General features: G+C 41.3%; 2 protein-coding genes across 2 annotated transcripts in view; one reads left to right on the top strand and one right to left on the bottom strand.

Moving 5' to 3' along the window:
• The window catches only part of DEGS2 (delta 4-desaturase, sphingolipid 2), a 32,987-nt gene extending 32,086 nt beyond the window's left edge, over positions 1-901 (bottom strand). Inside the window, exon 1 of the mRNA XM_048307542.1 lies at positions 823-901. The gene's annotated coding sequence lies outside the window, so the exon portion shown is untranslated. The remainder of the gene's footprint in view (positions 1-822) is intronic.
• YY1 (YY1 transcription factor) lies at positions 29-25,558 on the top strand. The gene is made up of 5 exons (XM_048307540.1): positions 29-937; positions 10,037-10,199; positions 19,521-19,581; positions 22,090-22,248; positions 23,358-25,558. Exons 1-5 carry the CDS (start codon positions 241-243, stop codon positions 23,538-23,540), a joined length of 1,263 nt encoding a protein of 420 aa, XP_048163497.1. The 5' UTR covers positions 29-240; the 3' UTR covers positions 23,541-25,558.

The raw sequence follows: 25,558 nt of genomic DNA, 5'->3' as shown, positions 1-25,558 counted from the left end.
TCCGTCTCGGCGGCAGCGGCGGAAGTCTCGCGAGGGAGCGCGGCCGGGATTTGGCGGTGCTGCCTCCCTCCCTCCCTCCTCCCTCTCCCTCCCTCCCTCCCTGTCGCTGGCTGCGAGGCGCTGGTGTTTGTGTGGAAGGGGGAGGAGGAGGAGAAGGAGGGCAGGCGAGAGGAGCCCGAGCCCCACCATCCGCCGAGGGGAGCGGACCGGAGCCCCCTCTCTCCCCCCCCTCGCCCCGCCATGGCCTCGGGAGACACCCTGTACATCGCCACGGACGGCTCGGAGATGCCGGCCGAGATCGTGGAGCTGCACGAGATCGAGGTGGAGACCATCCCGGTGGAGACCATCGAGACCACCGTGGTGGGCGGCGAGGAGGACGAGGAGGAGGAGGAGGAGGACGAGTGCTGCGAGGAGTGCGGCCCGCACCACCCGCCCCATCACTACCACCACCACCAGCCCATGATCGCGCTGCAGCCGCTGGTGTCGGACGGGGACCCCAGCGGGGCGGGCGGCGGCGCGGCCGGCGGCGGCGGGGGGCAGCTCCACCTGCACCACCACCACCAGGAGGTGATCCTGGTGCAGACCCGCGAGGAGGTGGTGGGGGGGGACGACTCGGACGGACTGCGGGCCGACGACGGGTTCGAGGACCAGATCCTCATCCCGGTGCCGGCCCCGGCCGGGGAGGACGAGTACATCGAGCAGACCCTGGTCACTGTGGCCGCCGCTGGCAGCAAGAGCGGAGGCGGCGGCTCCTCCTCGGCCGGCGGAGGAGGCCGCGTTAAGAAGGGCGGCAGCGGCAAGAAGAGCAGCAAGAAGAGTTACCTGAGCGGGGGAGGCGGCGGCGGGGCCGAGGGCGGCGGCGGCAGGAAATGGGAGCAGAAGCAGGTGCAGATCAAGACCCTGGAGGGGGAGTTCTCGGTCACCATGTGGGCCTCGGGTAAGTGCTCGCCGGACCCCTCCCTCCCTGGGCCGCGGGCCCCGCCGGTGGCCGCGCGGTGCGGCCGGGACAGTTTTGTTTTGAAGGGAGGCCATGTTTTGATGTGTGCGATGGGCGCCGCCATGTTCATCGCCAGGGCAAGTATGGCGGCTCCCCGAAAAGATGGCGGGGTCTGCGCTGCCGCCGCCGCTCCTGCCCGGCCGCGGCGGGGGGAAGGAGGCAAACATGGCGGCGACTGCCAAGATGGCGGCGGCGGGGGGTGCGCGGGCGGGCGGGCGGCAGCGCCGCCGGCTCCCGGGCCAGGCCGCAATGGCGTAGTTTCTGCAGCAGGGGGAGGCGGGGTGCGGGGCGAACCTCCCCGCGCTCCCCCCGTCCCCGCCCCGCCGCCGCTCCCCGCGGGGCCCGCTCCGCGCCTGCCCCTCGCCCGCCCTCCCCTCCCCCGGCCGCCGCCGCCGCCGCCGCCCTCTGTCCTCCTTCTCCCCTGTGTCCCGGCCCGGCTCCCCGCCTGCCGTTCCGCTCCTGTCCCCCGCGGCCCCGGCTGAGGCGTGTGCGCCGGGCCGTGACCGCGATGTGCGGGGAAAGACTCGCCCGCCCCAACCCCGCGGCTCCCCGGCCCGGGGGCGGCGAACCCCGAAATACCGTGTACAGCTCGCCCGGGGGCCGCCCGGCCCCGGCCCCGGGCCCGCTGCGGTGGCCGGGCGGGCGGTGGGTGGGGCCTCCCCGCCCGGAGCCCGCGGTGCCGGCGAGGGGAAGCAGCTCTTCGCCCCCGCGGGGCTGCCCGCGCCTCCCGCCGGCTCGGAGGGGGCGGCCGCAAACAACCGGCCCTTCAGAGCCTGAGGGGCGCCGGGGGTGACAGCCGAGAGGGGCGGCTCCGGAGCTGACCTCTGTCCCTGGCATCCGCGGGGAGGAAAGGGGTAATTCCTGGCTGGCGCTCGGAAACCGTCCGGCTTTTCCTCGCCTAGGTCTGAAGTTTTAAATAAGCTTTTTAAGTAGGCACACGGAGACCTTGTCGTGTGAGATTCTATGTTTCTTGAGGATTTTTTGTATTTTTTTTTGTGTGTGTGTGGGAGTGTCTTTTAAAGGTAGTAAAATCTTGTGGAAGTGTTGAATATCTGTGGGACTTGGAGTAAACCTAAAATGCACCTGCCCTGCCCACTTTATTTTTTTTTTTCCTTTTTACAAAAATGTATTGCCGGCAGCAACGCTCTGTAATCAGAGTTCTGTCCATAAGTTATGTAAATGTGAAAAAAAGAGGTCAAATAATACAGTTCATGTAATATTTAAATTGGCGGGTGCTTTTTGAATAGTGAGTTGGTAATCTATCTTGAATATCATAATTTTTGTACTCTTTTCGAATTTTTTAGATACTTGAAGCTTTTGATGTAGTCAAAAATGTTTGCAAATGACCAGTAGTTGTTAGAAAGGGCAGTGTAGATGGGAAAGTGTATTGGACAGCTGAGTTCTCCTGCCTGAAAAGATGGAAAGCACAGTAGTATGGATCTGTGCTCTCGTTTTAAATACAGGTGACTACTTCAGGAAGTTCCACTGAGCATCTGACACTACTGGCATGTTGTCAGTTGACAGCCCAATGAGTTTGATCGAAGTTCTTCTTTATTAAGTTTCCCAAATGGTGTTCTTCTGTGAATCAGTGTATGAAACTGAATAAATTCCCTTCCTGGTATTTTTCTTAGAACTGACCATCCAAGAAAGATAAAAGATAGTAGAAACTAATATAATCCCCTGGCTTGTGGAAGCTGCTGGAGGTAGCTGAATGCAAGTGGCTGTATGACTCATGAGCTGGCAGGATACAGGACTTCACTGAGATCAACTGACAGTCTCTAGCATGTATTTGCACTCAGAAATTCAGAGTGCCTGATAGGATGTTTCCTTAGGACTGCATGCTGATTATTATTGGCCGAAGATAAGCATGTGTATAATCAATAAATGTGCTTTTCTTTCTACATACACAGCTTTTACATCAGGGGTAGCCCTATTGATTTTGGTGGCTTTCTTCTTTAGGAGCATGACCATGCAAGCTCAGTAGGAATGATACCCACTTAAAATATACTGGAGATTGAATTGCATTGCTACATTTAACTCAATTATATCCATGATGCAGAAGATTAAAGAATACCTAGTCTGACTTGACTTCTAATGCCAAAAAACACCCTTCCAAAAGCAAAATCAAATATATCGGGAAAAAGTGTTAAGGTTTGACCTCCCCTCCTTTTGCACATACGCAAACCCCAGCTTCAAACAGCCTTTGGTAATAACCTGCTCAGTTGAGAGTGTTGTGAAGTTTTACTGAGAATGTTGGACACCTCTTATGCCTCATATGCAGCTTATTTAATGTTGCAGAAGGGGTCTGATGTGGTCAAATGCTGGGGCTTCCCCCTCCCCGCCCCTTCCTTCTCTGAAGTTGCAGAGGCTGGATTGTTGCCAGAGAAAATTGAAAAAGAAACAAAACTTGAGGCAGAGGGATATACACCGAAACCCAAAAAACCCCCAACCTGAGTCTCCCCCCAAAAACCCCAAACTAAATCAATGCCAAGAAAGCCCAGAACGACTGGCTTGCAAAAGGGTAGTTCTAAAGTTTCCCTAAAGAATCAAGCATACTTTATTTTGAAGAAATGTAGTAGTTTTGCATCTGTATTTTGACATAATTAAAGTCTTGCTTGCACACTGATTCAATTGACTGTTTTAAAAGCTAAGTGAAAAGTTAATCAAAAGACAAATGGTAAATAAGGCCATGCATCAAGATAAAACAATGAGCCCTATATTGCTGTGCATGGGATTTTGAATTGGGAACAAGGACACTTTGCTCACCACAGTGTGGGAAGACAATGTGAATTAATTCCTTGTTGCTGTTTGCTGGTGCTACTATATTGGCTTGTACACGGGTGGTACCAAATTTAGCCAATCATGAATCTTTTTCCATAAACGAGTATAACATGTCTTGTAGCAGCTCTTGAAATGTGTAGAAATAATCTGTGAAATATATAGCAACATGACTAAAGGAGACTACTTAATCCTCATCTTGTTATGTGGTTACTTAGAAATTGCAGTACTGTTGTTGGCAACAATTTAGACTTACCAGAACTTCTCTTATCACCTTGGTATCTATGGTGATATCAAGCTTGTGACCCATGATTAAAGTGTTTAGTTTGAAACAGAAATGCCTTGTTCTAGTTCAGATCAGCTTTTCAGTTATTCAGAATAGAATTATGTCTTTCTTCATGTGTTCATGAAAGTAAGAAGTGAATGAAGGTGTATTTCTGAAAGGGTTGAAGAGGCGTATATGGTGGATAGTTCAATCATGTTTCTACAGTGTTTCTCCTTTATATCAAATACATGTATCAGAAAATTGCATATAATTAATGGAGCTCTGCAAGTGAGACACCACAGTTTGTACTAGAAAAATTGTTTTTATCTAGTGGAATTTATTTGTACCTTTGCTGCATTCACCTTGAATCATTGTCTTTAGTGAGTTTTTCCAGGTTGGGTGCACACACAATAGTGAAGGGGGAGGGGAAGGATCGTGAGAAATCACTTTGTCAGATGGTGCTTGCAAAACTGATTCTTGGATGCAGGAACATTTGGGAAGGTGGTGCTTAAATGCTGGTTGCACCAAATGCTGGAAATTTCAAGCAATTGGGGATTAAGTTTGAGGGGGGAAAAATGGATTAGTGTAACTACATCTCCTTCTAGGTAATGATTCTTTCAAGTTTTCAAACCTGACATAGGTGTTTGCTTTAACTGTAATTGTTAGCATGGTCTACAAGCTCAGGGCTGAAACAGCACGACCAAACATTGCCCACAGGTGTTAAACTGCTCAAGTATCCCATCCCTAGATGGGAAAAACAAAGATACAGAAGTTACATGTGTGTTTTGGAAATTATTTTTGATACTGCAGCAAGCCTGGGCTGTGAACCCTTATTGCGAAGCTTGGGGAGTTCATTTTGGGTTTCTAGAAGGTTCTTCAAAATCTCTTAAACTTTCAATGTCTCAGAAATCAGAAGGGTTTTCATTTTACTTCATCAGATTGCAGGGGTGAGAAAAATAACCATCTGCTGACTGACCAGTTGTCTTACATAGTATAAATGATAGATGAGTCATTTAGTTCAGTTGTGGGCCTGTATCAAGGATGGCCAAAATGCTTTGCAATGACAGATGGGTAATGAGCTTCTTAAAAAGTTTGTCATAATTTCTCTGGTTTAAAATATTACTATGACAGTCTATTTCTGACTCTGATTAAGACAATGACATAGGTTTCTGCTGTATAATAAGTATTGAGTCTGCCCTGACATTTTTTCCACTGATAAGGTAGACCATTCTCTGTGTTTGTTTTAAATGTATTTTCAGTTTTGAAAGTGAAATACATGAATGTGGTTCACCATCTAAAGTAACTCAATTAATTTGGTTCTTAGCCCACCTTCAAACTACAATGTCTAACTTGCTATTGCATCCTTCCCAGGGACGCTCGAGTCGCTTGTGTGCTGACCATTCAGAAGGTCATAGTGCTTCAGCACAGTCTCATAAATGCTGAAGTCAGATGATGACTACTGATATATGCACTGGTTTTGTCAGTTCATGTCTCAGTGGTGTGAAATAAGAGATGGGTGACACAGGGAAAGAAGAACCTGTTCTCCATCTGTGTGCAAGGCACGTCAGGGAAAGTAACCTAGCAGCCGTTTAGGTTAAAAAATGACATACTGTGCAAAATGGAATTTTAACATTCAGAAGTGTCTGCTAAATAACTGTATTATTTAACAAGCTAATTACAGTTCTTTGCTTCCAAACATGACCAATGAACTAATTCGCCTGAGGAGATTGCAATGTGGTAGCAATAACCAAGCTGTTACCACAGTGCCTTGGTGCTGCACAGCTGCCGAATACATCCTTTATCCTGTAATTGCTTTTCAGCTGTTCCTAAAAGCAAATGTGTTTAACTGTGTGATCATAAAAAGAAAATTTTAAGCCTAAATGTTGTTCATCCTTTTAGTGGGTAAGTAGAATGTATTTTAATTTGGTGCCTTGAGGAGGAAGCTATAGGATAGGATCAGGTCTCATTGCTTTGCTACCAGGTGTACCTTCCGAGTTCTTTTGCACCCTGTTTTCCTCAGATGAAAATTGATTGAACAACAATGCATTTTCCCTGCTCAGTAATAGGGGAGGAGGATGGCTTAGAGATTTGGTGATTTAGAAGTGGAATATGATAAAATCAAGAATAAATGAGGGAAAAATATTGACAAGAGCTTCTTGGATTGAGAGTTAAGAGGGTCATCTTAGAAAGCTGTGAGTTCCAGAATTGTCAGCTGGAGTTAGCTGCTGGTCTAGAAATGTACAAAATAATGGGATTCCAAGGTGGATGGATTTTTCTGTGCAACAGAAGGGCTGCAAGGGATGGAGAAAGTGTGGTAATAGGAGCAAAATGTGATCAGTAAAGTAATGTTTTGTTATTGATTTCTTGCATGGAGTCTGCAGTTATTAGTTTTACCCCAGTTATCTTCCTTCTTCCTACTTCAGTTGATACTTGGGCTTGGTTCTCTTAAAACTTCAGGTTGTTTAACCAGTAGTCAAAAGACATGACTGGCTAAACACTGTACTTTCACTGGTCTTAATAAAAAAAAATGTTTGGCATATTTGCTTTGAAGGGCCTAAGTGGGTCCAGTTCAACATGTGTATTGCCCATATTTAGGGGGTGGTGAGAGAAGTGCAGATGGGAGGACACTGAACATGAAGATGTGTTAGGATATGTCCTAAAAAGGTGCATAGAGCAACCCAGTTTAGACTGAGTATCTACCTTATTGTAATTTGGCATAGAAGGATGTAGGGGGATATCTGTAGTGTCTCTAACAAATGAGTATTTTACAGCTATGTAAAATAGATGGATACTGGATGTAGCTGTTGCAGTGACTGGTAGTGGATGTTTTTGTGAAGATGATTATTAACTAATTGACACACGTTCAGATCCTCTGTGCCTTTCAGAAAAGGCCATTAAAATTGTGTTCCAAGTTCATTACAGAAAGCTGCATTGGATCTATGAGAGTAGTGCTTAAGCTGAATGCCTTATATGTGAGTCTGCTATACTCTCAGGTGGTTTTAAGGGACAAAACAATGTAGATCAGATAGTGTATATATAGTAGTTAATTTACTTTTCCTGACTGGCTCCATGGTTCTCTCTGTGTATAACTTGCATGGGTGGCGTCCAGAGGTGTCACTGTAATTTCAGGGTTGTGTCTGTGTTTTTCTTTGCTTTGGATGCAACATGTTTGAATCTCTGATGCTTCATAAGAGGAAAAGGGGGAGTTAGTTTTGCCTGCAGTGAGCATCAGAACTTGCTTGAAGGCAAAAAACATCAAGCAGTTAACTAGCCCAGTTTGCAGCAAGAATTATCAGTTAACTTGTCAGCCTGAGTGAAAGTTTGCTTGCACTTTACCCTCCAGACTTTGAGCTGCCTAGTCCAGGTTGGTAGGCCATCACAAATAAGCTAAATTTCTGCACAGAGGACATTGCTAAAGTTTTTTCATTTCCAAACTTCCTCCAAAAAAGTGTGGGGGTTTCTTTTGCGTGTTTGCATTTTGTTTTCCCAATGACTTGATAATGTCATAGGATGGTCAGGATACCAAAGAGCTCCTGAAGTCTTCTGCTACTTTTTCAGAAGTATTAGCCTAACATAATACTTCAAGGTAACTGTTTTGTATTTTATTGTTTTGGTTTAAATTTGTTTTTAGACGTGGAGGTGTGTGCTGCTGTAGAGATGCAGTTTTTTGTTACAGGAAAATAAGGTGGTTATTTATTTTCACACAACTGCTAATATATATGAAACAATAGTTTCTCTTATGTTTTACTCTATCCAAGCAATATGTTGATAGTTTTTTGTGTTTTGCTCCAGTAGTCTGTGGAATTAAATAGCTATGGAATTGACTTGTGTTGTCAGACTTTTGGGAGGTAAAGGCACTGAAGGCTGGCTTTCAGTTTGGTCCTCAAATAACAAGAAAGCACTGTGGAATAGTGAACCTTTACACTAGGGAAGGAAAGAAGATCTTTAAGAATGTGTACAGAATTTCCTGGTTGACTCATGCGTCTCATGTGAGGCAGGAAATGAAAACTTGTCTGTGTTATGAATGTTATTAAACAGACAAACTGCACGTTCTTGGTAGCTGTTGGAAATGGCCATGTTGAGGGCAGCTGGTCTTATTCTAGTCTACAGCACAGAGAAGGTGTCACTTTTAGCTTAGCAAAAATTCTATGCCATTCTGAGCTTGATGTTTTTTCTCCCTGTGTAGGCATTGCTACATAATGTTTCTAAGCTTTGGTTAGAAAGAACAAATTGTTGCCAAATTAGAGGATTATTGTCTTGAATTTGTAACTCCTTCAACTGCTGTAAAATTTAGCATATAATCCTCGTTTAAGGTAAATTCAGTTGCTTTTTTAAAGCACGGATAGGGACTGAAAGGTAGTGTGGTGAGGGGACAACTGAAAGGGTCAATAATCAGTTTTGTAGTTTGAATTTAATGCTGCAAGTAGTATTTTCTTATTTACACTTCTGTCTTTGCAGCGTTGGAGTCTGTCTTCCTCTTTCACCATGGAATATACATGAACTGCTATTTGATCTGGTAGATCAGATTAAACCCCAAACTAGCAGTAACATTTCTAGAAATAGCTCAGTGGCAAACATTAAAAGCAGGCATTACAAATTGAATAGAAATTTGTGTGTGGTATATTTCATTTATTTGTGTGTCTTGTTCTCTCTTTCCTAGCCTAAGTTACTTGGTAATGACTAATGTTATTTCCTGTGTTTCTGTTTAGGGAAAAAAATTCCCAAAACATTTTGTCTTTTGTTTTCTGCCTTATGTTTTCCTATCTTTTTTTTCAATTCGTGAAATACTATTTCTGTCCTACCACCTTGTGTTTCCACGCTTAAACAATATCTGTAAAAGAAAACTTCCTGTTATTTTTGTATAGCCTCTTGTGTATAAAACAATTTCCAGAATCTGCTCCCCACACACATAGTAGAAGTACTCTCAAGGTCTGTTACATTGAGCTGAGTAGTTACAGCCATTTATACTTCTGTTGTCCTAGGTGTATTTGAGGGTGTAAAAGAGGGTAGGTGCTGGGTCTTTCTTTCTGCTGCTGTGAATACTGCAGTGAGGAACATAGATGGATGTTTCTGTTCTCTCTCATTTTTGTGTCTCTCAATTTCTGTTATAAAATAGCAAGAGGAGGTAGAATATGCATGGTACAATGTTTTTTGAGGTATGAATGTGAGTAGACAGCAACAGCAGGTCTTCCACCTGATTTCACTGCAGTCCTTGAGCACAAATTCCTAGGAGGAGCTCTAGAGCAGAGAAAGCAGCAGTATCTTAACTGGCTTGCAGATCAAAGCTTTAAATAATCCCAGTCTACTGTTTACACAGTAGAGTGGGAAAGAGCTTAGGCTGGCCTTTGCCACAGAAGGAGGAAGCCCCCTTGGGAGAGACACACAGTTAAGTTACTTGCTTTCTTTGAGACCTGTCTGCAAGTGTTAGGAAAACTTAATTTTACAGGCAGGTGCTGAAACCCATCAGCAGTTATTTTTAAATTTCTTGTCTCTCTATGACACTTCTGTTGGAAGTTAGGGGAGTCTGAAGACTCTGAAGTAAAGATCGGTAGTCCTGACATCTCAGGGTTAAGTGTCTGCTGCTCTTCTGATAGGCCTGCAAAGTTAGGGACTGCTGCTGAGTATCAGAGTGGGTGTAGTGAAGATTAGTCCTGAAGAAGTTAAGGGAATTAAATATTTAGGCATTGTTTCAGGAGAAGTACATTATCTTTCAAGTGCAGCCAACATTCATAGGATTGTTCTACTAATTTCTGTATTTGTGTTTAAAGTAGATATGCAATTTCTGCTTTTTTTCCTCACTGTATTCTTTCTGTGTTCTTCAGGCTGTAACTGTATGGGTGTCTTTTTGCTCTCCACAATTAGTGTGGAAATCTGAAAGTGCAGTCTATTCTTTTAAATGTGCAGCAATATTGAATTTGTATTGAGATGTAGCCTAATAATTTGTATGCTGTTTTGATCTTCAGTATGTATTGAATTCAGTATTTTGTATATTTCAGATGATAAAAAGGATATTGACCATGAAACAGTGGTGGAAGAGCAGATCATTGGAGAGAATTCTCCTCCAGATTACTCAGAGTACATGACAGGGAAGAAACTTCCTCCTGGTGGAATACCTGGCATTGACCTCTCAGACCCCAAGCAACTGGCTGAATTTGCTAGGTAAGTAGGAAGAAAGGAACTTCAAAATTGTTTTCACTGGTTTAATTATGAAACTGTTAGGCAAAATGGTATACTTAGTATGGCTTATTCCATTTAATTGTCTTCTGAAACAAGGGACTTACCACAGCATCGCCACTCTGTTCTGAACTAAAGAGATGGGATTTTATTTTCAGCAGTGAATTCTTCAATGACTTGTGGTCTTTAGTTCCATTGCGTAAGACAGGACCTAAAACATTGATAGACTGCATCACTCATCAGTTTAGGTAACCCTGCCTTGGGATTGGACTAGATGGTCTCTAGAGATCCCTTCCAGGCCCAACAGTTCTGTGATTTTACATGACAGAACATTTTTTTCATGTGAGTAGCCTTAAATTCCTGAGCACCAAAGGATCTGATACGTGAAACGATTCATTTGGGTGCAAGGCTACAGTATTTAGTTGGCAAAGCCACTTATTTTCACTTGCTGCTTAAGCTCAAGGTCTTAAATTGTGTGTCCTGCACTTTCAAGTGCCACTGATGACTGCAGTTTCCGTTGGTAACTGTACTGCTTGGATTTTCTTTGGTGAGTCACAATTGTCACTCGTTTACATATCAATAGGTTGACCTGAGTGACAAGGTGACTTTTACTTTCAAGTGGTGGTGGAGTGACTTGCAGGGAGGCGGGGGCAGTGAAAGTGTCCGCTGGGCCCGGCTCTGGTGCCGGGTGCTCAGGGCAGCCGGTGGCCACCAGAGGGCAACCGCGAGGGCAGCGGAGAAGCCGCTGAAGTGCTGCCCTGGGGTTGGCCCTGCTGCACTGGTCTGGTGCCTTGTGCTCCGCTCAGTGCAGTGTCTCCAGATGTCTGAGCACGGCTGCCGGCTTTCTCTGGCTGCTACTGCCAGATTTTCCCAAGCTGGAAGCAAAACATGTATACAGCCACATTCATTTTCATTTTTTTAGCAGCTGGCTATTCTTCAGAGCTCAGGTGCACAATTCTGATACTCAGAGCAGGTGAACAGTCAGATGTTGTTATCCTTACTACCTAGTAGCCAGAGAGTGTGTCTTTTTCCAGGTAGTTGCTAGATGGCAGGGACTGTTGATACAAGTTCTGGTCTGGCTTCTTGGTTAGCTGGATCTTGGTGTTCAGTGTGTGCATTTACCCCTGTTTCACCTTTTTGATCTTGCTGCTTTTTGCAAGTTTTAGTTTTGTCCTGTTACAGTGTAGTGTGTGCTGGAGGAATAACAGCATGTCCTCATCCCACAATTACTTTCTGTAAAGCCATTGAACTATGAATTTTGAAGGATCCTAGTAAAATAGTTCTGCAGGACTTGCTTCCTGCTTCAGGCTATCTGATCTGGAGATGTATAAAAGCACATCACAAACAGCTGGAAACAGGGTTCTATCCAAAGTGATGGGTGGTTCTAGCTATTGATACTCTTCTTTCTTGTTTTATTATCATTTATCAAAGTTACAGTGGTTTTCTCTGGGATCTGCTGAAGAGTTCCTACAATTTTTTGTGAAAGCAAATGTTTAATGTCTTGAGTGTACAGTGTTCCAATACTCTTGAGTGTATATAGTGTTCCAATTCTAAACTGTTACATTATTTCCACTCGTTGTGTTTAGAATGGTGTTCTCCATTACTTTTAAACATGCTAAAACCTTTGGTTCTATTAGACACTGAAGTACTGAATAGCTGTCTTTTGTTAGGAAATGTAAATAGTTTCTCTCAGGGTATTCTCCATGCAAATACTGAATATTTTTTCTCCAGATTGGGTTGAATACTTGAAATGGTTGTCAGGATTTGGGCTTCTTGAAATGACCAGGCTGCTTCTATCAGATGTGTCTGCATATTTCTGAATATTGTAAAATGTTTTAGTTAGGTTTCCATTGCGAAAACAGTGACTGCTGGCAGTATTTTAAAATTATCACTTTTTTATATTTATAGTAGAATATTCTAGGAAGTTCCAGAGCTAGAATTTATAGTGGGTAGTGAAAAGATTCAGTTTTATATGTACAGCCTCCTTTCTCACAGCAGATAAAATGTAATCTGTTTCAGTCAGAAGAGAAATACATGACAGTAGAGTAAGCACCTTGGGGGGACATGGCCTTTAGTAATATTCCCAAGTTGCTCAAAACCTGTAAAAAATTCTTCTCTTAGCTTAATTGTAGATAAATGAGAATTTCATGCACCTTCTAAGAAAGGGTTTTTTTTGATTTCTTGGTCAGAATTGATGACCGTCAAACTTCTACTCTTGCCTTACAGTTGTAGGTTAATGTCTTAAATGATTGTGTTTGTTTATTCTTCTGAGACTGAAGAGTGTGGGTGTATCAGAATTTGAATATTTCTTGTTAAGGTCTTAGTCCTCTTGCAGTGAAGAGTGTTGAAGGGACTCCTTAGCTTGTAAGACGGATTCAAGTACTGATATCTGCCGACTACTGTTCAGTTGTCTTGTTGACCTTGCAGTGTGCAGTATTACTAGAAACTTTACATGGTAAGCTGGAAGGAAAAAAATGGGCTTACATGTCTGGAATTGGCTTTGGGGGTTCAAGGAGTACAGTTTTTCATGCTAAAAAAATATGTTTGTTTAGTGTAAAGTTCTATGAAATTGTCAAACATTGCTCATTGCTTTACAGTTTAGAATTTCAAAATTCTCAGTAGCTGTATGCTGAAAACTTTTAGCAGCACATGAAGTTGAAAGTTACTTCTAAATTTAAGTAGTTTCATGTGCTGTAAGGCTTTGAATAACAAATTTGTATTTAGATTACTCGAAAAAAGAATTGTGACAGTCCACATATAAGGAAGTGTGAACTGGCTAGTAAAATTCTATGCTAAGTGCATTGTGCGTAGTTGAGAGAAAGTTATGTAGGGTTGCTTTTTGGTTTTCATTAAAGTAGTTGAAGGAATCTCACCCTACATTTGTAGAAATTACCTACTCCGAACCAGGCTAGGTCCACTGTTTATAACAAATGCAGCTTATTTTGATTAGGGATAAATTGACTTGAAATACGTGCATTGATAATTAGGAACAAAGTTCTGAGGTTAAGCTTAAACAAACAAAGCTTGAGTTCTAGTGGTAATAGATTTTGAGCAAGATTCTGGTGTTCTGATCTAGTTAGTGAAAGGTAATGCAGGGACAAACCTGATGCTTGAAGTTGTTTGTAGCTCTGCAGCCCTTCAAAAAAATAATTCAGACCTGTAGTAGTTGATCATCTGTAGTGGCCACCAGTGCTCAGAGCTCCGTGGCTCTCACAGAGTGAATGGTTGCAGTGTCTCTTGTGATACAGTTGTCTTTCACTGCCTGGTTTAGAGCATATGTCATTGAGTCATGTAGGAGGAATCTGGACCCTTTAACTGGAACTCTGGCAGTTTTTCCAGGAACAGCTTTTATGCATTCTATGATTCCATTGAAAACATTGTGAATAAACAGTCTGTGTCAGAACATTGACATGTTCAGTAATGCATAGGCAAATGACCATAAGTTACACCTGGTTGGCAGTTTATCACTTTTTACAGATTACTTTATTCTGTTTTAGGAATCTTGAATTTTCTCTAGCATGCTTTAAAATGCAGTAAAAAAGAAAAAAAAAGGTGGAATTCTCTTAGGCTATCATATCAGAATGTGAAATGTTAATTGTGAATGATCTGCTCAGAGGGACAAAACCTAATAAATTACTATGTTTTCATTTGACACCTTTGACTGGGAAACTGGAAATCCCTTCAAGTGGAATAAAATACTTAATCCAAATCTAAATTGATGACAGTTCAGTAGTTAGCTGCGAAGAAATCATAGCTGCTTGGTAGTGAAAACTTGGGGAGGTAGCAGGGATATTTCTAGAATGTGCATATGGCAAATTCCCTCAAAGGAAGCCACCGAAAAGGATATCCCTGTTTGCCCCCTCTCTCCCTCCCTCTTGTCCTCCAGATACATGACTAAACTGGCTAAAGACAGCAGAACACAGACATTGGTAAAACAAAGAAATAAGAAGGAGTATCTTATAGCTGGGAAATTGGCACAGTAATGGGTCCTGGTGGTAAAAACTTTAATCTCTGTGGTTTTATTTTCTGCTGATCTTGGTATCTTTTCTGAAGGAGAGCCATTGTGAGGACTGGCCTTCCTTTCTATCCACTTTCCAAACCCATAGAAAACAAAGGAGAGGAAACTGCTTTAGAGTTTGAAATTGGTCACCCTTCTTAGAAGTGACAAAGCCTTCTGGTCATCCAGATTTATGACTTAGGCCTCTTTATTAGGTGTATGCTTTTGTATTGGTTTTGTTCTTGTTACAGAGAAGCTTAAAGGGCAGTAAAGTGACAATTGCTTTACCCAGTGTTCTTCTAGGGGAGGGGAAATCTCCTGCTCTGTACCATACTGCACAGGTAACTGTCCCTGTTTACACATATGATATTCCTCATAACTGGAACAAACCTAGTAATAATTTTTGCCAGAATCATGGAGTGAAAGAACCTCTTTATGACAGTTTTCTTCCTAACTGTGGCTCAAGCAGGTAAGATACTGGGTGTTCTTGACTGTAGATAGATTCCTCGGACACCTCGTGCCACTCCCCTTTCATCTTGTTTATCCAAAAGCCAGTCTAGCCAGTTCCAGGAGTTGTTCAGCACAAATGAACTCTTGCAGTAGCACAGGGTTCTGACGCTCAGGTCGGTTCTGCTCAGCAGGGCAGCACAAGGGGAATGGCAAAATGAGGGGAACATACCAGCAGTGCCAGTAACACTGTTGAGAGAGAGTAATTTCTTCTACCTCCGACTGTTCCCAGGAGGTGTGGCCATCAGCACCGGTGGATATCATTGCTGGTCATCAGAAACCTCTAGGATGTGTTAAAGGAGTTGCCTGAGAGAGAGAGTAAAGCTGTTAAGCTTAGATTTATGTACAGAGGGAGAAGAAAGGAGGTGAGAACACAGAACTCTTTAACAGTGGCAAAAAAAGGGAGATTATGGAGCAAGGGGAAGGTTCTATACTGTTATTTGAATTACATTTCCTTTCTTCCCAGCTTTAACACCGTTTCTATGGCTGACTTTTAAAACTGCATCGATTGACAAGTACATAGGTTGTGGAGTTTGACAGGGATTTGGGGAGGGCATTAAGGTTCTGTTAGGGTAAAGTACTCTCAGTTCAGCTGTGTAGATGAAAGGAGGTGGTTAGATTTAACTTTCAGATACTGCACAGTGACAATATTGCTTTCTTTATTTTGAGAAACTGAGTGGTTTAATACCTGTGATTTTACTCAGTCTTCCTTACGGATATGGGAGCGTGCTTTTATGGAGCTTATTCTGTAATGCTGCTGGGTTGCACACATTCCTGCTTCTTCTGCTGTCATCCATCCCCTCCCTCCACTCCCCCAGTGCAAGTTAAGACTTAGCCTTTAATTGCAGTGTTCCAGTGACTTGATCCAAAAGGTACCCTTCTTAATTTTCACAGTTAATTGATTTGCAGTTGTTTCTACTAGGCGTGACCCATGTAACCATACCGCAGAAATGAAAATTTTGGTCTTGCCATGTAAATTGACTTTCTGCAAAGGCAACTGTTTCTGAAGTTCCACCCCTGTATTAATGTATGTGTCTATAGTTGCATTAAATAGTGATATTTGTTAGAGTTCTGTTTTTGGTTAATGTTTCAGGCTAAGAAAACTTGGATGGAGCTGGTAGAGCTGCTCTACTAGGTGGGAACCAAAAGTCTAACCACCACCAGCAAGAGCTACCTGCACCAGTGTAATTAAGATCAACAGCCCAGATTTTAGTCTGGTCTCCTTTTGCAGAAAGTTAATTTTAAAGTAAGACCAAGATCTTTTTTTTCTAATACATGTGAATATGTAAGTCTTTAAATTCTTCTTTGAGGGATTGTCCATATGGTTTCTGCAGCTTTGTGAGCAAGATGATGTTTTTGACACAATGATCTATTGTAGCTGTGCCTGTGTTGTTCATGCCCTCATGCATTTAATCCAGGTGCACAAAGGGCCCAGCAGCTTCCTCCTGCCTGTGGCACTGAGATACAACCTGGACACCATTTGCCATCTCTTCTCTTGCAGTGTCTGCTGCTGTTTTGTTGATAAGCTTGGTTATCTATATAACTCTGTGCTTAAGCACAGTCTTGTTCAGCATTTTAGGCTTAACTTGCTGTGCTTCTACGGAAAGCGAGAAGACGTAAAATTGCTCATTTTTTAGCTGAGCTGTTTTGTCATTTGTGTTCAGATGTTCAAGTATACTTCTGGGCTGATACTCTTGAATATAGAAACAAAGCTTGAACATTAAAAAGTCCTGGATGGACATTCACGATGATCTATGCCTACTCAGACACTGAACTGAAAAATGTAGAGTGTGTGTCGATGCTGCAGTCTGTCCCATGTCTGACCATCCAGTTCACCTGCAGTTGGTTCCTCAAGCTCCCTGACTGCACTGACCCCGGGGTATTTTATTTTCCTTCTCCCTCTACCTTAACAGCCTGTTAGAGATCACACTGTTGCAGCATTTCTTTCTCAAAGATTGACTTAGTAACAGGGGCAAGACACAAGTGTCAGGAAGAGGATTTAATGCAAAGTGTGAAAATGCAGGCGCTGCCCACTAAAGCTATTTGCCACATCTCTTGTTAGCAATTCTCTTGGTCTAGTCACTCCCTTTACAGGTGGCCAGTTAAGACTTTGGAACAATAGTGGTTTTGCTCATTCTGATCATGTCAGGGACACAGATCTCAGACTTAGGAAATTTTTTTTGCTTCATTTTTTTGGGGCTGGGGGAATGACTCAGCCAACATTTAACAGGTTGATTGGATTAGGAGGAGGTGCTTTTGGCACCAGCTTTGTCTCCTTAGGGTGTTTGTTCTCTAATGGAATTAAATAATGACACTTTATTCTCTCATGTTCCATCTTGTCAAATCATTCTTCTGTGACCATTTTGAAAATTACAGATGCTCATTTCTGTCCCTTTTCCTGTATTCAAAAATCACAGAGACATAATAAGGAGAATCCCATGCTAAAGGTAGTTGAAAGCTTTCTGTAAGGGTCCTGTAAAGATCGCTTTTGTGTGTGCTTTTTCCTATAACCTCAGTACCTGTAGTACTATGAGTCTGGAACCTCACTGGAGAGTACAGTCAGTCAGTTAATCCCAATCACTTGTTTGGAGTTAGGTATTTTAATACTTTACTCAGAGACTATGTAAACTGAACACAGCACAACCATTCTGTATTGAAGTTGGATTATGTAAGTTAAATGCAGTCAGTAAGGTCAACTGAATTGGTCTGTAGTCTTGAAAAAAATCGTTACAATGAAAATTAAGATAATGATGCGACAGCTGTACAGGAAGAGATGTAGTTTGCTGTGTTCAGAATGTTTCTGCCCTTAAGTTGATGAAATTTTAGTTGTGCTGCTGGTTGTGGTGCACAAGAGGAACTTTGTCAATGCAAATACATTACACCCATTTGCAAGTCACTGTTAATATCTGTAAATGTGTTTGTAACCTTGCAGGAGACTGTAGTGTGGACGTACCAAGTGTAGTCTGGAGCTGCTCAGTCAGCAGGAGTTTCCTGAGTGCCCGCTTAGAGAAAAGAACAAAAGCACCCTCTAAATCCTTGGGTTTTAGTGTTGTGTCTGTGAAGTGGCTGTCAAGTGCTTTAGTTTGTAGATGATCACTTGAACTGTGCTACATCTGCAGTACTGAAAGGACACAGAGTGAGGGACCAGTGATAGCTGACAGAGCCATAGGAGACTTGTCCATCACATATGACTCCATTGGCAGCTGTAAGATAATTTTCCTAGGTCTTCAGGACTTCTGAGGGAGTTTTTTCACTGCTCTTGCCTTAATTCACTCTCTTCTCTCAGCAGTCCCTGTAAAGGGCACAGGTGAAAGCAGATTTCAGCTGTAGGAGTGGGACAGTACCAAAGAAGTCTGGACTCTGCTTGCAAAAACCAAATGCTTTTGTGGTCAGAATAGAGGCATTTTAGTTTATTTTCCCTACAGCTCTTGGGAAGTTTTAAGAGTTGCTGTTTAGCGAGTCTCATATCAGCTGTTAAAAAGAGATGTAAAAAAGTACATGTATGCACTGCTTGGAAATGTCTTCCCTCAACCCTGTATTTTTCATATCAGTTTCCAGAAGCAAAACTCATGCAAGTTAAAAACTGTCATGGATAGCAACAGACACTTTTCCTTCTTGACATTAAGAATAGTGATTCTGATAATTCCAATTATTTTGTTAATTTCAAGCCACTCGTTTAATTGAGACTAGGATGTACACCAGCAAACCTTTGGATTGAGTTACAGATGTGAGATGTAGCCACCTTGTCACACGGAACTGTTGTGTGCTGTATTGCCAGGAAAAGCAGTTCAGTAACCCACATGAACAGACTAGCTCTGCTGCCACAGCAAGGTTTGGGAATGGGCAAAATCTCATTGCTTACCTAAGGGAATCTCCAGCTGTATGGGGGTGCAGTTATTTATACCCACCTAGCGCTACTGTTAAAAGGAGATAAACCTTTTCTTTTTGATTTTTTGAAGACAGCACTACAGGTTTGAGAAATAAAGACAGCTGAAAGTGCAGTGCACTTCCCCAGAATCACATCTGGCTCTTCTGGTTGTTGTAACACTGTTCTAAGATTGTTTTGTACAGAGAGTCTTACTGTATATGAAATAGATCTAACACATACAAACAATAGTTTCCTGGGCTCCTTATGTAGCAGTGGAGACTAGTGGCACCCATAAAATAATGGTGAAGATCCCTGTTAGTGACAAGGAGTAAATTGGTGATTACTTGTCAGTTGCCCAGAATGGAATCCATGTGTACAATAGCTTAAAGTAAGAATAATTACCATTTTTGTGAGTGGAATGGATGTCTACATTGTCTGTGTAGATTCTACAACTTGCCTGATTCCTGCTTTCCCTGCTTCTGTAGAGTTTTCTTTAGAAGTCTTGTGTGGTGAAAATACTGAAGAATGATTGAACCTATACTCCTTCATGTTCTGCTGAAGGGATGGAGAGAAAGTGAAGCTAAATAGGCCACATGGGTACTGGCACAACAAAAATGGAGTTTTCAAACAAAACCTCCTAATTACAATTAGAATAAGTCAGGAAAAAAATCAATTTCCACATATTCAGAGGATTAAGAAGGTAGTATTAAATGTCTTATTCTGTGTTTGAGAGGTCCTTCTGGAAAAGTAGAGCATTCCAAGTGCTAAATTATACTGTTAATATTTTTGTGAAGGTTTTGAAAATGTTAGAGTGAGTACCACTGACACATGTAATACTGGGGGATAAAATGTGCTCATTATGTAGGCACTTAGGGAAAAAGAGCTGTCTACTAATGTGTTTCTACTAATATTTTGTATTTTTTTTATCTCTAAGAATGAAACCAAGAAAAATTAAAGAAGATGATGCTCCACGAACGATAGCTTGTCCTCACAAAGTAAGTGAATTGCTCAGCTTCTGAGTAGATAGGAATTTGTAGATCAGAATTTTGTATTGATGTTTTCTCTTGAGAATGAATAACTAAAATATCTTACTGTTAATAGAATATACTCAGTTAAATGTATTTTAGTTGTCATTCTCTAGAGGCTTCCTTTAAAACCTTTCACTGAATAATATATTATTCCCATTCCTTGTCTTAAGGTTAGTGCATCCCTAATCTTCTGGTAACCATGATGCACAGTCCCTAACATGCTGGTTTTACTGTTGTGATTTCCCGACACCCAAGAATACATACTTGAAAGAATGTTCTGAAAGCTGTTCAAAGTACGTTCCTAAGATCTATATATCCTCTGCTTGGAAACTATGACAGATTTGGAGTCTAGATCAGGAATCAGCAATTTATGGTGCAGATGCCAAAGTCAGCTTTATTGGAAGACTCTGAATTACATTCCACAGAGCTGGAAAGTGCATCATCATGAAAGAGAGAGGCAGGCATCTTGGAGATAACGATTCTGACACACGGGTAGCAGGGAAGCTTCTGTCTTGAATAAATGTTGCCAGTCACCTAGATTGGTAGCATGTGGCTTTACTACATTATCCAGCTTTTGTAGTGCTTCTTTTAGCTGACTTAGTCTGTAACAAAAAAAGACAAATACAATCTTGCTGACTTCTGGTCTAGATAAGTGTGAGCCTAAGCAAATAATGAGGGCAGATAGCTATTAGACATAGCCATTAGAGAGCATGAATAGAAGGCTGCTTTCTGACAGCCATGGTGTAAGGAATTTTCTGAATTCCTCTTTGTGCTTATATTGATTTCCAATTCTCCACATTCTAGAAGTGTCATGTTTTTTTGTAATACAGTATGCAGAAATACAGGAACAGTTACTTTTTACTATACCAAGGAATGCTACCTTCATTTCTTTGATTTACTTTTTCATAGCCTCAATTTCATCTGGGGGGGGGGGAAGAATGTTCTATCCTTCCATTTTCTATCTTGTGGTGTTTGTAGGCTTTGTGCATTTATGAATTCAGTTTAAAAAAAGAAAAATATTGTAGCTGTAGCTGCTGCTCTCAGAGGCAAGAAGGGACTTTGAAATAAATGCAGAAAAAAAGTCGATGGTCTGTTTACTTTGGCGCTGCTTTGCCCCACCCAGTTCTGCTATGTGCAATGAATGGTGGCACAGTACTTCAAAATTACCCAAACAGATTCTAGTGCCTGAAGAGAGAACTCCTGAAAGTGACATTTCACCCTTTTTATAAGAAACAAAGCTTATTTAAATGTATTTGTTTCAGAAAAAAAAAAAAAATAGAAGCCTGCAGAATTTAAGATTAGCAATTTAATGGTCCTTTAGGTTCTGTTGTTAAATTTTATACCTCACAACATAGTGATGTTGGTAGATGTTAGTTTTATGTAAACTAACATCACTTGTTTATGTAAACAGCATCACTTGTAGTACAAATAGAATTTATTATTATTAATAGGATTTTATGAGGCATTTTGAATCTTGATGAAGATATTTATAAAACATAGGATAGATTTCTATTGATTGTCTCTAAGAGGTGAAAAAAATGTAGAAAGATTAGGTAAATAGAGCCCCAGGTCACTGCTGGCTTAAGCATACTCTGGAGTCAAAACTGGTATTCTTCTGTTAATGAAGGGTTGACCCCCAGGTTAAGATTTCTGATGCTGTACCTGAGTTAATGTATCTTCTGCTTTTCGATTGAGTTGGTACTAACTCAGGCTGTTGTCCCACCTTATTCAGCTGCCCAGTATCACTTTGTAGGTTTAAACTGCAGCAGCAGTGGCACTCTCTGTCTCATGATGGTAGCGATCAGTTGCTGCTGCCAGTTTGGACAAGGTAGTTCCTGTAAGTTGTTATGTGCTGGAAGCGCTCTTGCTCCGTTTGTTCTCAGAAATGAGGAGGACAGAGAAGGAAGAGGACAGAATGTTGGGGGATGGTGCACATACCAGTTGGTACTAGGGAATAATCTGTGGTATATTAGAGACTATATAATGTATTGTAGTACTGTAGTTCTTGGAATATAGCACTTCAAAGAGTATCCGTAGGTATCCATGAACTCTTCTTCTGTCTTTTTTTTTTTTTTGGTTGGCTTTTTGTTTTGTGTTTGTTTTTTCCTCTGAGACCTGTTAAGTGCTTTTGTTTGGTTTATTAATTTGCTTCTGTCAGAGCTGCATCTTCTCCATGAGACTGTCCTATTATTCATTTGACTGCACATGGCTCATAATACTGAGTGAGGAAGGGGTTTGGGATTTTTTTGTTTGGGATTGTGTTTAGGTTGTTTTTTTTTTTTTGTCAGCTTTTCAAATGTTTAGTTTTCTTGTATTGCTTTTTTAAAAATAAATGTAAGGGATGTTCTTTTCAGGCCAACTCTTAAGAAAGTATTCAGGATATAAAAGCATTTAAAATGCTTGTACTGTAGGAGATAAAACCTTCTCTATGAGAACTGGCTTATCTACTAATTGAGTTTCACTGTTCTTTTTAAGGGCTGCACAAAGATGTTCAGGGACAACTCTGCCATGAGGAAGCATCTGCACACTCACGGCCCTCGAGTACACGTATGTGCAGAATGTGGCAAGGCCTTTGTGGAGAGCTCGAAACTAAAGCGGCATCAGCTAGTTCACACCGGAGAGAAACCCTTTCAGGTACTGTTACCCTGCAGGCATGAGTACCCCCACTGCTTCTGGGAACACTGGAGACTGGAACTGTAACCTGGCTTCCACAGGACTTGGGCATACTAGGGCTTTTCTAAAATCAACTGAGGCACCTGAAAAACTGGGGGTCCCCTTAAGCTAATTAGGCTATCATTTAATTATTTACATGGACTTCTCTTAGAAACTGGCAAATTGTATATACGTGGGAGATGCCTTTCAAAATATGATGTAAAGTTGCCCTCTTTAAAAATGAAGTCTGCAGTTACTAGAGAATTAAGAAGATGTCTCTTTCTCCTCATCATCTTTTCAACTTAGTGCTTGAGGACAGCTGAGACTTGAGTGTGTTTGCTCAGTTACCTCAGGGTACTAATTTTCAGTAAAGGTTATTAATCAGTTTTCAGCAAAATGATGGAATCACTGAATCTCTTTCCATTTATATCAAGTCACATGGGCTTCTGCCACCAGAGGTCCCCTGCCCTCTTCATATGATACTTCCTATAAATCTTTGAAGTTATTCTTAGTCTTGAGCATATATGTGTTCCCCAGAACACACTTAAGATATGTTACATTTTTTGTTGATTATTTTCTAAAATATATTCTTTGAGAAACTTGATTTGCAGTCCTCAGGCACTTGCTTAGATGCATACACTGAATATTTTGTGTGGTAAATATAAGTATTTATCACTAAATGTTCTTTCCTTAAGCCCATCTTAAAGCAGGTAAAATGAGTATATCTTTGAAAATCATCACTGAAAGAAGGAAATTCTGAGTGAAATCCTGTTTCTGTTTTGTCATGTAGGGTAGGTACTGTTTCACATGCAGAGAAGGTGTTTTTAGTGGAAGTGCTTGCTTGCAAGCTGGAAGTAATTTATTTCCCTCTTTGAAAATAGATATGCTGTTGTATCTAGTGTATGCTATATACTGAATTACTGCAGTTTTTAGTGCAGTTCACAGGGGATGCCCACAGCTTCACCCCTAACAATCTTCAGCCTCCGGCTTCATGTTTGTGCAGTCTAGTGATTTAAAGAAGACTGTTTTTCTGATCAGTGATGGAGATGAGTTCCATTAGCTTAACAGAGTGTGTCTTTTCCTTCCAACAGTGTACGTTTGAAGGATGTGGAAAGCGTTTTTCACTGGACTTCAATTTACGCACACACGTGCGAATTCACACTGGCGACAGGCCCTACGTTTGCCCATTTGACGGCTGCAATAAGAAGTTTGCGCAATCAACCAACCTGAAATCTCACATCTTAACACACGCTAAGGCCAAAAACAACCAGTGAAAGTTGAGTAGAACGTTCTTGAACTCAAAGCATCTTACAGGAAAATCAGTTGGAAAGAAATACGCCTCCCCTTTGTATATTGTTTCTAGGAAAGAATTTTAAAAAAAAGAACCCTACAAACCTAAAGGACGTGTTTTGATAAGTAGTAAATAAAAAGCAAAAAAAAAACCACACAGAAAACTTTAAGGTGACATTGCTAAGAAGCTCCACCTTGCTCTGTAACCCCGTTTCAAGAACATGGTGTTTTGTAAAGTGCAGCCCCAACCGGACGGGTCAGCTCATGAACTTGCATCAGAAAAGACAATTCTTTATACAACAGTGCTAAAATTGGACTTCTTTTCACATTCTTATAAATATGAAGCTCACCTGTTGCTTACAATTTTTTTTAATTTTGTATTTTCCAAGTGTGCATATTGTACACTTTTTGGGGATATGCGTAGTAATGCTATGTGTGATTTTCTGGAGGTTGATAACTTGCTTGCGGTAGATTTTCTTTAAAAGAATGGGCAGTTACATGCATACTTCAAAAGTATTTTCCTGTAAAGAAAAAAAGTTATATAGGTTTTGTTTGCTATCTTAATTTTGGTTGTATTCTTTGATGTTAACACATTTTGTATAATTGTATCGTATAGCTGTAATGAAATCATGTAGTATCAAATATTAGATGTGATTTAATAGTGTTAATCAATTTAAACCCATTTTAGTCACTTTTTTTGGAGAAATACTGCCAGATGCTGATGTTCAGTGTAATTTCTTTGCCTGTTCAGTTACGGAAAGTGGTGCTCAGTTGTAGAATGTATTGTACAGGCACTGACCGTTTATTAACACCTGATAATATGTACATCCCCCATGTAATAGAAAGGGCAACAATAAAACAGTGGTCCTAAAGAAAGAATCTGGCAGAAAATGATCTGTAAGCGCAGTCTATTTTCTTTTGTTGTCCAGAGCAGTTCTAGTTCCTCTTGACCTCCCAGAAATTGGAAGCTAAATAAACTCAAGTTTCCTTTACTTTGCATTCAATTACAGTGATTTGTGATGCAATTAAGTAATGCCACATCAGGTGGTATGTCTAAACAGAATTGCTGACTGTAATTCTGGTTTTGAGTGACCTAGACTTCCATTAACTGGAACGGTGGATTTGGAGACTTGGCAATGTAGTGGGGAGTGTTCTGTGTGCCTGGACAGCAACTAGGTAAACCAGTACAGGAAATAACTAAATGGGAACCTTTGTTTAGTCAAGGTAAGGAATGTTGGCAGTTTAAATGCAGTAACAATAGAAAGTGGAGGAATGGTAGGGTTTGAGTGATCATACCAGAAAAAAAAAAGAAACTGTTTCTTCTTTTGGCTAACTTGTTTGAGTGTAATGATAAAAATTCTTGCAACCTTTTTGGACACCTTTTGTTTCACAACAAGAACTTGAAGTTCTCAGAGAACTTGATGGAGTTGAGTTTTGATGGTCTAACTAAGAGTGGTTACTTCTCATTTGTTCAAGTGTTCAAAGAAAACTTAGCAGATACTATAGTAAAATGTGACAGATTAATAAACAGAAGAAAATGCAGATAAATGCATAAGTTATTTTTTAGAGGCATGTAAAATATTTTAATGCAGTAAAAAGTGTTGTTACTCTTTTTCTGAATTCTGTTCTTACAAGGTTCATCAAAGTTTTCATTGCTAATACTGTAAAACTTAATTTTGAGTCCAGTGTTGGTGGTAGTGGCAAAAACATGGGTAATAAAGAAACTGCACTTAAGACCAAGGGAATTTTCATCCATACATAAATTAATCTGAACACTGCAACTCTAGTCTGAGGTTATTAGGGGTAGAAAGAAAGTTGGGACATTTAATTGTAAAGTATGCGTTAGAATTTTGGCAGTATTTTTTCTTTTATATATAAGCAGTTTTTGAACAGGACAATATACTGAAACTTGTATAGTTATAGTTAAATTAAATTCTGTATACAGTTAAATTAGTGTCTATTCTTTTTGGAAGGAAATAAAATTAATTCAGTCTAGTTCTAA

This window comes from Corvus hawaiiensis, chromosome 6 (genome assembly GCF_020740725.1).
Source record: "Corvus hawaiiensis isolate bCorHaw1 chromosome 6, bCorHaw1.pri.cur, whole genome shotgun sequence".
Taxonomy (NCBI): Eukaryota; Metazoa; Chordata; class Aves; order Passeriformes; family Corvidae; genus Corvus; species Corvus hawaiiensis.
This window is presented reverse-complemented; position numbering and strand designations above follow the sequence as displayed.